At 32.7% G+C, this 12,882-nt stretch overlaps 1 protein-coding gene across 1 annotated transcript; it reads right to left on the bottom strand.

The window, feature by feature from the left end:
- Positions 1-4,346: 4,346 nt before the first annotated feature.
- Positions 4,347-6,019, bottom strand: LOC107611824 (putative glutamate carboxypeptidase LAMP1). The gene is made up of 4 exons (XM_088497548.1): positions 5,888-6,019; positions 5,638-5,778; positions 5,303-5,492; positions 4,347-4,933 (listed from the first exon to the last, which is right to left on the bottom strand). Exons 1-3 carry the CDS (start codon positions 6,017-6,019, stop codon positions 5,478-5,480), a joined length of 288 nt encoding a protein of 95 aa, XP_088353674.1. The 3' UTR covers positions 4,347-4,933; positions 5,303-5,477.
- Between the last annotated feature and the right edge of the window lie 6,863 nt (positions 6,020-12,882).

The raw sequence follows: 12,882 nt of genomic DNA, 5'->3' as shown, positions 1-12,882 counted from the left end.
AACCCATCAAGTTAGGTATTTTTTTCCCCCCAAAGATGTTCATTATTGAACAAAGTAATTAATTATTGAGAGTCTATTACAGCTAACATTTATCACTTTTAAAATAAAAATATTTAAAATTCAAGTACATGAAGGAGGTTTAATATATATGAGAGAGAGAATCTGTTTTTTCCTTAACGATGAGCTTCATATTATATTTATTTGACAGCCTATATATTACATAGTGTTAGTTAAAATTAGTTGCTATATGTTAGTTTTTTAATATTATTGTTAATGATTTCATTTTGTAATATTTTATAAATTTAAATTATTTTATTAATCTTTATAGTTTCATCTATTAAAATTTGTAATTAATTCTCTATACTTTAAAAATTTTTAATTGTGTAAACTACTAGTTTCAAAATTTTAATAACGTAACATTATTATCATTTTAAAAACATTTAACTTAACAAAATATTCTGAGAAACTAAGACATATTTGCTAATGGTGTAAGATAGATAAAGATATTTTTGTAATATTTATTGTTAAAAATAATCTAATTATAAATTTAAAATTGTTGTAGGAATTCAATTAAAAATTTTTAAAATATAAAGATTTAATTACAAATTTAAAAAATTTATAAAAATTAACAATAAAATAATTTAACCTTTTATATATTCAAGATAAAATTTAAAACTCTCAACCTTTTAATTAAAGGAACAAGTGATAATATCCACATGATTACCTATGAAATTAGCAATAGAGATCGTCTTTTCAGTTAAATTTTATTGAGTATTTCTAACTTTTGTAGGTTAGTATGTCTAGTTTTTCAAGGAAAGATATAGTTACACACAAGTTTTTAGTATGATGATTGTTTTTCTATAAAATTACTGTGAAGTTTTGAATCTAGAACTAGTTATGGATTAGTAAATACACAGACAAGCAAAAAATTTAATTGATACTAATCCCACAGGAAAATCTGGCATAGCTTATATATTATATTTTCAGGCCTCGTTAAAATATATAGGAAAAATTAGTCTGAATTGTTTTGGTTAGCTTCTTTCCACAGTGATGATTTCTTTTCTTTTTCCTTTTTGCCTATTATTATTATTATTATTATTATTATTATTATTATTATTATTATTATTATTATTATTATTATTATTATTATTATTACACGTATGTACACACGTTGAAGGGCACGGCATTTCATCATGCATGCAAGAGGGGAAAAAATATTTCCATAAATTTTTATGTCATTAAGGATTTTAAGCAGCTTCAAACAAAAGGAAATATAAGTAATAAGCATTTTGCTAACAATTTTTCTAGGAGTATTAATTAAAGTGATGTTTGAAAAAAAAATATATTTTCAAAAAATTAAATAATAAATTTTTTTAATATATTTATTTATTCATTAAAAAGAAGCTAACAAATTTTCATTTTTATTATGATAATAATAATTTAATAACTACCCTTAGAATATTTGTTTGCATAAATCTAAGGCTAATTTCTTTTGAAATTGTAAAGTAAACGGTGTAATAGAGGTTATTATGTAGATTTGGTATAATGCATGGACATGGGTTGAATCGACATTAGAATAAATTGTCATTTACGATTTAAAAAAGAAAAAAAAATCACAAAATATAACTAACTATTTTATAAAAAGACAAAATTTTGTCCGTAGCGAAATCGAAAGTTAAGTTTTTTTTATGGATAATTTTATTTTTTTTAGTTTCAGCCGTTAATCATTAATCAAATGGTTTTTGACCTTTTTTTTTTTTTTCATATTTTCTGTCTTCTATAAAACCGTTTAAATCGTATATAACGATTTAAATGTAAATCGTTATTAATTCTATATTTGTAAATAACACACTTAAATTCTAATTCTTTCATATTACACATATCTAATGGTCATATTAAAAATAAAAACCGTAATAATAATCAACTAGCTAGCGTAAGCATGCATATCATGAAAGCAATATTGAGAAATAATGTTTGTACTAGCTAGTTTTTGCATATATTATTTTATAAGTTTATCTATTTTGTGTCTTAAAGGAATATGCTAAGATTATAAAATTAAAAAAAATTATTAGAAATATAAAAAAATAATGATATATATTCAAGTCTTTTTATGAATCAAGTCTAATCAAGTTAAATAATAAAATTTAGAATAATATTAATTATAATTAATTTTTGTTATGTTAAACTAATTTAATTTAATTTAATTATTAAAAAGACTTGAATGTGTAGTTCATATAAAAATAAATTTAAATTTTTAATATATTTGTTTTGTATTTATTAAATAAAAATATTTAAATTTTTCATTAATAATAAATTTATTATGTGTTTTTAGGATACATATTAATTAAATTTTTATTTTATTTATTTTTTATTAATAGCTGTTAATATTAAAAGTAAAAAATTAGAAAAATATATGTAAAAATAGTATATATAAAATATAGTTTTTTTTGTTGATTTTCTATGAAATATAGACATGCACTTTCTTAATTTGTCGTGTTCACGTGTGTAATACATATTGGACACGATATTTTTTGACACGATACTTTTTGACACTCGTCCGATACATATTTTCTTTCTGTACTTAATAGTATCTTATTAAAAATAAAAATTTTTTGTCGGATATATTTCAACACACTTAAATACCTTCACGTGTTAGCGTATATATTTAATTTTATTATTAATATATATTTTTAAAATAAATTTAAAAATAATATATATTATTAATAATTAAAATAAAAATATTTTAAATATTTTATATATTTAAAAAATATTTTATATCTTATTATATATATCGTATTTTCGTCTCTTATAAAAATTTAAATACATATAAAAATATGTCTTATATGGTATTGTAACCTATCATATTCTGTATTTACATTAACGTGCGTGCATCATATTTGATTTTCTCTGTGAATAATGAATAACAAAGAAGCTTCGTAGATATGTGTTGACTTTGAACATTCTACTAATAGGTCAGCTCCCGTGGCAATTGCATAAGCTTCGGAGATCATCATTTGAATTGTTAAAGAAGGGTCAAAATAGAAGCATTAGGAATATACAGTCAACCAGTTAGCTGTATTATAACAAAGTCCACCTCGGAATTGCAAATTTTAGAAAACCACCGACCATTGACAGCTATAATGTAATTCAGGTTTAAAATTCTTTTACTTAATACGTGTTGTAAGAGAACGTGTTAAAGACCTGAGAGTATTAATTGAAAATGTTTTTATTTAAAAAAATATTAAAAAAATTAATTAGACATTATTAAATTAATAAAAAAATAATAATTTTTTTTATTTTTTAACATATTTAATAAATTTTTAATAATAAAAAATATTAAAAAAATAATTTTTTTAAAAAAATTATTTTTTACGTAATAAATAAAAAATATTTTTATATAATTATACTCATATAATTAATAAATAAATTTTTTTTTTACATGGGATACACTACTAAAAAATTAGTTATTACAGACAGATATTTCCGATAGATTTTATTCCATAGAAATACAGATAGAATTTGCGAGAGATTTTTTGTCGAAAACAAAAAAAAATGAATTAGCATAAATTACAGATGGAAAAAAGAATCCGTCAATAATTCTGTTGAAAAAATTAATTTTTTTTGTGAGAAATGGTTACCGACGAAAAATTTGTTTGTAATTAAATGGACAAAAATGCTGCGTTTTATTAAATTGTTACAGACAAAAAATTTAAAATATTCCGTCGGAAATATTGAGTTAAACCTAACTCAGATCTTACCCTCTCGAGCTCCATTCACACTCCACACAAGTGAAGAGCTTCTTCCTCTCTCCGTCCACGCTCTCTCCATCATTGCACGAGCTTCTCACAACTAGAAAATTGATTAATACAGACAGATTTACAGACGGATTTAGTCTTTATTACAGACGGATTTTGGGTTACCGACGAAATTACCGACGGATTTTGTCCCTCTGTAAAAGCCCCGTCGAAAATTATTTACCGACGAATTTTTTTTCCGTCGAAAAATAACAGACGAATTTTTACCAGTTACCGACGGATTTTCCTTCTGTAAATTTTCTATCCATTTTCCAAAGGCGACGAACTTTCCGACGGATTTTCCGTCTGTAATTACAGACGGATTTTCCGACAGATTTTTCGTCTGTAATTACAGACAGATTTTCAGATGAATTTTCTGTCTGTAATTTGAACCTTGGAAAATCATCTCACACTATGATTACAGACAGAAAATCCGTCTGTAAATCCGTCGGTAAAGTAAAATAGAAATTTTTTTAAATTTTTCCATTGCAAAATGAATACTTTAGGTTTATTTTTTAAATTTCTTCCATCAAACACACTGTAAATTGAAAAAAAAAAGAGGCCAAAAATCATATAGATAAACATAATATTCATTACATGATACCTATAAAATTAGATGTTATTTTTCAACATCATTGGCCAATATCTCACTATCTCAATAAAAAGATACCCAAAAAAATAAACTATTAACAGAACTATAACTATTTACGTTACTCATTGACACTACTAGTTCCTTCATTTTCAACAATTTAAACAAACAAGATTTTATATTGATCCTATTCCTTTTAGATTGCATGATGGTGACTTGCTCAGAGCCATTGACAAATACACCTCCTGGATCTCCTTGTGGTTGTGTGTAGCCACTTCAAGTTAAACTCCACATCAGCATTGCAATATACAAGTTCTTCCCTTTGGTTTTCAAGCTAGCTGAGGAAATTGCAGCCAGTCTTTTGTTGAGTCGCAACCAGGTTCGCATTGTTGGAGCTAATGCAGCAAATCATCAACTAGAGAAAACCACTGTTCTCTTAAATTTGGTGCCTCAAGGAGTTAAGTTTGATGATACAACAGCATTCTTGATATACAAGAAATTCTGCACAAAGAAATTCTCACTGATGCTTCCCTTTTTGGCACAAGAAATTCTGGCACAAAAAAAATTTAATGGCTTATTCAACCAGAAAAAGAATATATTTCAAGGTACCTAATTACTTTCATGGCTTATAAGGCAACTCGCGAAATCTTAAAAACAAGATCCTTGTGACATTGATTAATGGAAATACTGAGATAATATTCTATATATTCTATTTATTTTAATCAGCAAAGGGAAGAAAACACAGTTTGTATTGACACAGCTCTCTTCTTTATTTATAGAGTTTGCTAATATAGAAGCTGTCACAAAGCAGAGTTTCAAAAATTCATCCTTCTAAATGGTCTTCACACATACATCACAACTATACTAATATTTGGCAACTGAATTTGCCTTTCAATTGAAGCGCGCAATATAGATTTACCTCAACAAGGACCTTTGCCTTCTTTGACTTTAGCTTGGACAAAATAGCTTCATCTACTAAGAAATTGCCTTCTCAATCATCTCTGCTCCAATAAATTATGTTATTCCAACAGTAGCAACCATGTTTGATGTTTTTTCTCTGCTTTGCTTGCTTGGTTTCTTCAATTTCATCTTTCTTAGAAGTTAGAACCCTGGTTTCATTCAAAACAGTAGAATTCATCTAATGTTCACATGGCATTTGTTAATGAGACTATGTGATATTATAAGTCAGAAGAAGAATGAGGGAACTGGCCTAGAAAATACTTGCTTCTTAGAGTAAAAAAACTATATACTCACCAAATGCTTATGCCATGTCATTCCTAAGAGGCCATCTCTGCCAGTGAATGCACGTTCAACCATCATAAGTCTATCATTCACATCTCTCACTTTCATTTGGTACTCTTTCCATGTTCTCCAACCTTTACTTGCTTCTATTTCCTGAACAAAAAGAAAAACAAAAGAAAAGAAAAGAAAACACTTTATTATATGATAGTTGTTATTTTAAGAACTTGTGTTTGTTTTAAGTTTAAACTTGGCCAAATGATACCTTTCTCTGGTCATTTATCTTGATTGCTGCTTTCTCAAGCTCCTTGATTGACTTCAATATAGGAGACAAATTCATGTCTTTATTTGAAATCTCATCTTCCAAGTTCTTTACATTAAGCTGTGATTCAAACATTTTGGTTTCATGAATATCTTTATAAAATTCAGTTACAACGATCCTTATCTCATAATGTGAGGTCGGCTACATAGATTATATGGCACTATATTGCCACGTCGAATTCAGTGACAACAGTCTGAGTGTAAAAAGTACAAAGTTAACACACCTGGAGCTCCTTAGCATAGGATTGATAATCAAAAGGTAAGAACTCCTCATCTGCTAGCCATAATGCTACTAGACCCCAAACACTTGCAGCTGTTTTCCACAACAGAACCAATTGTCATTCAAGTGAATTAAGTATATGTAGTTACAGTTTCTCTTGTGGTTTCTATAGTTCCTTCACCTATTCTTTCGCCTAACGTATGAAATGACATAGATCCTGTTACCACTTGTTAGGATTTGATTCGATTCAATACGGAGAAAAATTCTCGTATCAAATAAGGTCATGAAGTGTCAAACATGATAACAGACCCTTCAAAACTTCTTTAGCAACAAGTTTTGCATATCCAAGCTCAGCAAAAAAGCATGCAGCAATTGTAAATACTAGAAATGCAATCAAGAATTCAAGTTTTCTAACCTGTTTCAATAACAACATAGAAACAGGCTCATATTGTTGTTATATAGATAGATAGTACCTAATATAACATGCAATGACGACCATAAATTTGTTCAGGATACAAATAATTTCCTATCGTATAATAGCAGAGAAGAATGGAACATAGAAAACTACCCCATATTGCTGCAAAGCTAAGAGGATCAATGTACTGAGTCCTGTCAGAAGAACACCAATCCAAACAGGTATGCTGAAAAGCATGTTCAATGCAAAGGCTGTCCCAATTACAGCACATGTAGAGTGAGAGATCAAGATTTCAAAACATGGAAATATATGGTTGCCAATCATGGATCTAACTTTTATGTTGGTGGTTGTGCATGTTTTAAAGTCATGGACTCTGTTGTATCCTATAAAACATGGTAATTATACAAATAAATGAGATAAAAGAAAATTGCTAGATGAATCTGAATACCTCCAGGAATGTCACAGGCGACTATGGCAATTTCAGCAATAAACCAAAGAATAAAGTTGGTAGCCCAAGGATATTCATTTCTACAATGCTCTGCTAAGTGCTTTCCTGCAAGCAGTAGAGAGTGAACAAAAAACAAGAGAAAATTGCTAGTTGCTTGCGTACTTGAAAAGTATCTATAAAATGAAATTGATTTAAGTACCAGTGACGACCCCAAGATTGGCTACCATGGATTGAATTAATAGAGCAGCGCAGGATGCCACCAATATGATCCAAAGTAGCTGATAAAACAAATGTGAAAAGGAAATGAAGGATAATTTTGACTAACCAAAAATGCAGTCTCATTATACGACCTTAGGACAATGTATAATAGAATTTGAATGAAAGAAAGAAAATAGTAGAATTAAAATAGTAGAATAGGACATCTCTTAAGAAAGTAACACACCTAGGATACCATATACATAAATATCTTTGGAGCGATGATTAACAGACAAGCTTCTTAACATGGAAAGTAACCCAAGCTTAACACCTTAGATCATATCTCACAACTCAAGATACAAAGAAAGGAAAACAGATACAACCATAAAAGTGACAAAAACAGTGAAACAAAAATTAGTTATATATTAAACCTATTGTGAAATAAGCATATTCAGTTACAAACCTTTATCATGAGATGCGTGACACCCACCATGGTGATGATACCAATACTTAGTGAACTATAGTATACAAAAAAAAAACCCCCCGGATTGCTCTCATCTTCCAATTCATATCCATTGATCTAGTTGTCATGATTGCAAAACCTACAGCAACGGCCTGGGAGATGAAATCGTTTAAATCCAAATTGTCACATTTCAAAACAATAAGAGAAGAACGTCTTTTCCCACTATATAGGGGGTCACCTTCATTGATCAGATGACTCCATTCTATTCTGTCATATCCCTATACTGTCAGAGTTTTATATCTTTAATTTGATTTTTGAGATAGTGGTGCGGTATTTGTAATCCACTAACTTACCGGTAAGTGCACTGGGTCGTACCAAGTAATACCTTACGTGAGTAAGGGTCGATCCCACGAGGATTGATGGATTAAGCAACAATAGTATTTGATAGGCTTAGTTAGACAAACAGAAAAGAGTAATTGAGAGTTCCAAAGCATTAAACAATAAAGAAGAGTTTGAAGACAGGCAGGTGAATATGTAAGGAATAAAATATTGAGAAATCAGTTAAGGCTTCAGAGTTATCTATTTTCTGGATTGACTTTTCTTATTAACTAATTTTAATCATGTAAGATTTAATTCATGGCAAACTATTTGTGACTAGACCCTAATTCCTTAGACCTTCCTAGTCTCCTCTAAAATTCATCAACTGCCAATTCCTTGGTCAATTAATTTCAATTAGAGGGTGATGATCAAATTCTAGTTTATATGCCACAAGAATCCTAATTATCCAAAAATTAAGGGATTATATGTCATGTATCCTGTTAAATACAAACAATTAGAAATTCAGGATAATATGTTTTCAAGCTATTGTTCAAGTAAAGAGCTTTTCCAAGTTATACAAGAACTCAAATAGAACATGGGTCATACTTCCGTTCCACCCAAATTCATAAAATAAAGAACGAAAACAATTATTGAAATATAAATCAAAACATGAATTAAAATAGAAAAATAATATTATCAATCCATACAATAGACAGAGCTCCTAACCTTAACAATGGGGGATTAGTTGCTCATGGAATGTGGAATGTAAATTTGTATGGAATAATGTTGTGGAATGTTTTTTTTGGAACCACCCTATTGGGATCCCTTTTATGACTAATCCTAATAATTTAAAAATCAAATTTCTAAAATTAAAATTAAAATAATATCTTTTCCTCTAATAAGATTTGAATTTAAATTCGAATTAATTAACAAGTCTTCAGCTGATGGGTTGGGGACCACTTGATTTGTCCCTTCTGCAGCTTCTAATCTGTGATTTCTGGGCTAAGAACTGGGTCAAAACAGCCCAGAAATCGCCCCCAGCGTCTTTCTGCGTTTTCTGCATGTGGCGCATGTCACGCGAACGCGTCGGTCACGCGCATGCGTCGATGGTCCTTTTTCGCGAGTCACGCGGACGCGTCGGTCACGCGTTCGCGTCATTTGTGCAGATTCCAGTCCACGCGTTTGCGTCATTGCGATTTCCTCTATTCCGCGCGGTCGCGTGAGCCATGCATCCGCGTCGGTATTCGCTGGTTATCTCCTTGGTTTCTTCTCTTTCTCTGCAGAAACTTCATCAAATCCATCCGAATGCTACCTAAAATGAATAAAATTGTACAAAACTCAAAATAGTATCCATAGTGGCTAAAATATAATTAATTCTTAATTAAACTCAACAAGTTAGATGCAAATTCACTAGGAAAAGATAGGAAAGATGCTCACGCATCACAACACTAAACTTAAAATGTTGCTTGTCCTCAAGCAACCAAAAACTAATATAAGCTTAGGATGTGAATTTGCATGAGAATGAGAGTTTGATTAAGCTCATGTCTCTTCTTATAGTGGGGTTTATAACTGCAATCCTGAATAGTTTTGGCATCTCACTTTATCCTTTGAAGTTCAGAATGATTGGCATCCATAGGAACTCAGAATCCAGATAGTGTTATTGATTCTCCTAGTTCAGTATGTTGATTCTTAAACACAGCTACTTTATGAGTCTTGGCCATGACCCTAAGCATTTTGTTTTCCAGTATTACCACCGGATACCTAAATGCCACAGACACATAACTGGGTGAACCTTTTCAGATTGTGACTCAGCTTTGCTGGGGTCCCCAGTTAGAGGTGCCCAGAGTTCTTAAGCACACTCTTTTTACTTTGGATCACGACTTTAACCGCTCAGTCTCAAGCTTTTCACTTGACACCTTCACGCCACAAGCACATGGTTAGGGACAGCTTGATTTAGCCGCTTAGGTCATGATTTTATTCCTTTGGGCCCTCCTCTCCATTAATGCTCAAAGCCTTGGATCCTTTTTATCCTTTGCCCTTTTAAAGGGTTCTTGGCTTTTTCTGCTTGCTTTTTCTTCTTCTTCTTCTTTTTTTTCGCAAGCTTTGTGTTTTTTCACTGCTTTTTCTTGCTTCAAGAATCAATATTATGATTTTTCAGATTATCAATAACATTTCTCTTTTTCATCATTCTTTCAAGAGCCAACAATTTTAACATTCATAAACTTCACTATAAAAAATATGCACTGTTCAAGCATTCATTCAGAATCACAGAAAATACCACCACATCTAAGTAAATGAGACTACTCTAAAAATTAAATTCAAATTCTCATGCACTACATCTGTTCTTCTTTCTTTTTGATTTCAAGCTTAGTGGGCAATACATGAGACATCTTTCAGAATTAAAGCACTTAACAGAAAAATTAAACTATAACCTATGAATCTACTAATAAAGGATCATGCAGCAAACAAAGCAAACTAGCAGAAAACCAGAACATAAATAATAAAAGCGGGAAGAAAAAAATGAAAGGAACTCAACCACCTTAGTTATCTGAGAGGTCATTTTATTCTTCAGGTTGTGCTCCTTTGTGAAGATGATTCGCCTCCCTTTTGGTGCCATAGGAATAAACAGAAAACCCTTAAGTGAAGCGTCAACACCAAACTTAAAGGTTTGCTTGTCCTCAAGCAAAGAAGAACTGAAAATAGAAAGATACAAATATTATTATGAAAGAAAAAGGAAAGGATAAAAGAACAAGAGAGAATAGGGATTGGGAGAAAGAGAGAGAGAGAGAGAAAGAAAACTGGGCAGCGCAAACGACGCGTTCGCATACAGCACGCGATCGCATACGTCGCACATTCTTCATAATGACGCGTTAGTGTCAGGCACGCGTCCGCGTGCCCTGGATTTTGAGCGATTCGCGCGCCGCGTGACTTTCTGTTCGCATGGCTTGGGAGCCAAATTTTCATACGACGCGTGCGCGTCATGCAGGCGCTCGCGTGGATGGCCATATGTGCAACTGACGCGAATGCGTTAGTCACGCATCCACGTGACCAAATTTGTGCTTTTAGCACACTTCTTGCCCCAAGCCGGCACAACTCTCTGTCCAAACGCTCTTTTACGTCGAATTTGCAGGTCACGCGTTCGCGTCGATGATGCGCCCGCGTGAATAGCGAAAATCAAAAACTACGCGAACGCGTGGGGTATGAGTCCGCGTGTGAAAGGCATGAGTCCAGCGCCACTCCCGCGCAACTCTCTGTCAATTTTCATTGTACACGCACTCATGATTGACGCATTCGCGTCAATGACGCTTGCGCGTCGTGTGCCCCTTCTTTTTTTTTTTTTTCAAATAGCTTGAGGTGTTCGGTTCCTGTGATAAAATAGCTGCATGATCAGAAAATTAGTAAGAACTTAATAAAAATCAAATAAGTAAGAAAACTACTACTACGAAAAAAATAACTAAGGATACGAAATTATCGGGTTGCCTCCCGACAAGCACTTCTTTAACGTCACTAGCTTGACAGTCAGCTCTGCTAGTTGAGCAGATGAGTGGACCTCTGGCGATCAATCGCGCCTCCAAGATAGTGCTTCAACCTTTGGCCATTCACTGTAAATTTCCTGTCAGAATTCTCTTTCTGTATTTCCACATGACCGTACGGTGAAGCTCTGGTAACCACAAATGGTCCTGACCACCGGGAATTCAACTTCCCGGGAAAGAATTTGAGCCTTGAATTGTATAGAAGCACTCTCTGTCCTGGCTCAAAGACTCTGATGGCTATCTTCTTGTCATGCAATAGCTTAGTTCTCTCCTTATAGAGCTTGGCATTCTCATAGGCTGAGTATCTGAATTCATCAAGCTCATTCAACTGAAGCATTCGCTTAATTCCTGCAGCTTCTGAATTAAGGTTCAGGTACCTGATTGCCCAGTAAGCTTTATGCTCCAGTTCGACTGGCAAGTGATAGGATTTGCCATAGACCAACTGATAAGGGGACATGCCAATAGGAGTCTTGTACGCTGTCCGGTATGCCCAGAGAGCATCATCAAGCTTCCTAGACCAGTCCTTTCTTGAAATACTGACGGTCTTCTCTAAAATTCTCTTAAGTTCCCTGTTGGAAACTTCAACCTGTCCACTTGTCTGAGGGTGATAGGGGGTTGCCACTTTATGACGGACTCCATATCTATGCAGAAGAGAGTCCAGCTGTCTGTTACAGAAGTGACTTCCTCCATCACTAATGAGTGTCCTTGGGACACCAAACCGGCTGAAGATATATCTCTGAAGAAAGCTCATTACCATCTTGGCATCATTGGTGGGCAAAGCCACAGCTTCCACCCACTTGGACACATAGTCGACTGCCACTAGAATATAGTTGTTTGAATGTGAGGGTGGGAAAGGTCCCATGAAATCAATACTCCACACATCAAATAACTCAACCTCAAGAATCCCCTACTGTGGCATTTCATGGTTGGCAGGGAGATTCGTGGATTTTTCACATCTGTCACAGTGCTTTACAAATGCTCTTGAGTCTCTGAAGAGAGTCGGCTAGTAAAACCCGCTCTGAAGGACCTTTGTAGCTGTCTTTTCACCACCAAAGTGGCCTCCATATTCAGAACCATGACAGTGCCAAAGAATCTGCTGTGTTTCTTCATCTGGGACACATCTCCTGATGATACCATCTGAACACCTTTTTAAATAGGTATGGTTCCTCCAAAATGTAATACTTGGCATCAGTTAATTGCTTCTTTACTTGTTGCCTACTGTACTCCCTTGGGATAAAGTTCATGGCCTTATAATTTGCAATGTCTGCAAACCATGGAGCCTGCTGAATGAGGAACAATTGCTCATCTGGAAACGTCTCAGTCAGAGCTGTGGGTGGTTGTACTCCT

Source organism: Arachis ipaensis, chromosome B8 (assembly GCF_059453495.1).
Source record: "Arachis ipaensis isolate K30076 ecotype BB chromosome B8, ASM5945349v1, whole genome shotgun sequence".
Classification (NCBI taxonomy): Eukaryota; Viridiplantae; Streptophyta; class Magnoliopsida; order Fabales; family Fabaceae; genus Arachis; species Arachis ipaensis.
The sequence above is the reverse complement of the archived record's forward strand: the minus strand, read 5'-3'. Positions and strand labels throughout refer to the sequence as shown.

Bases quoted from the DNA above. Each gene is read 5' to 3' on its own strand.
- LOC107611824 (XM_088497548.1), bottom strand. From the start codon at position 6,019: ATGTTTGAATCACAGCTTAATGTAAAGAACTTGGAAGATGAGATTTCA. The intron at 5,779-5,887 runs GTATCATTTGGC...CTTTTTGTTCAG, and splicing joins AGATAAATGACCAGAGAAAG to GAAATAGAAGCAAGTAAAGG.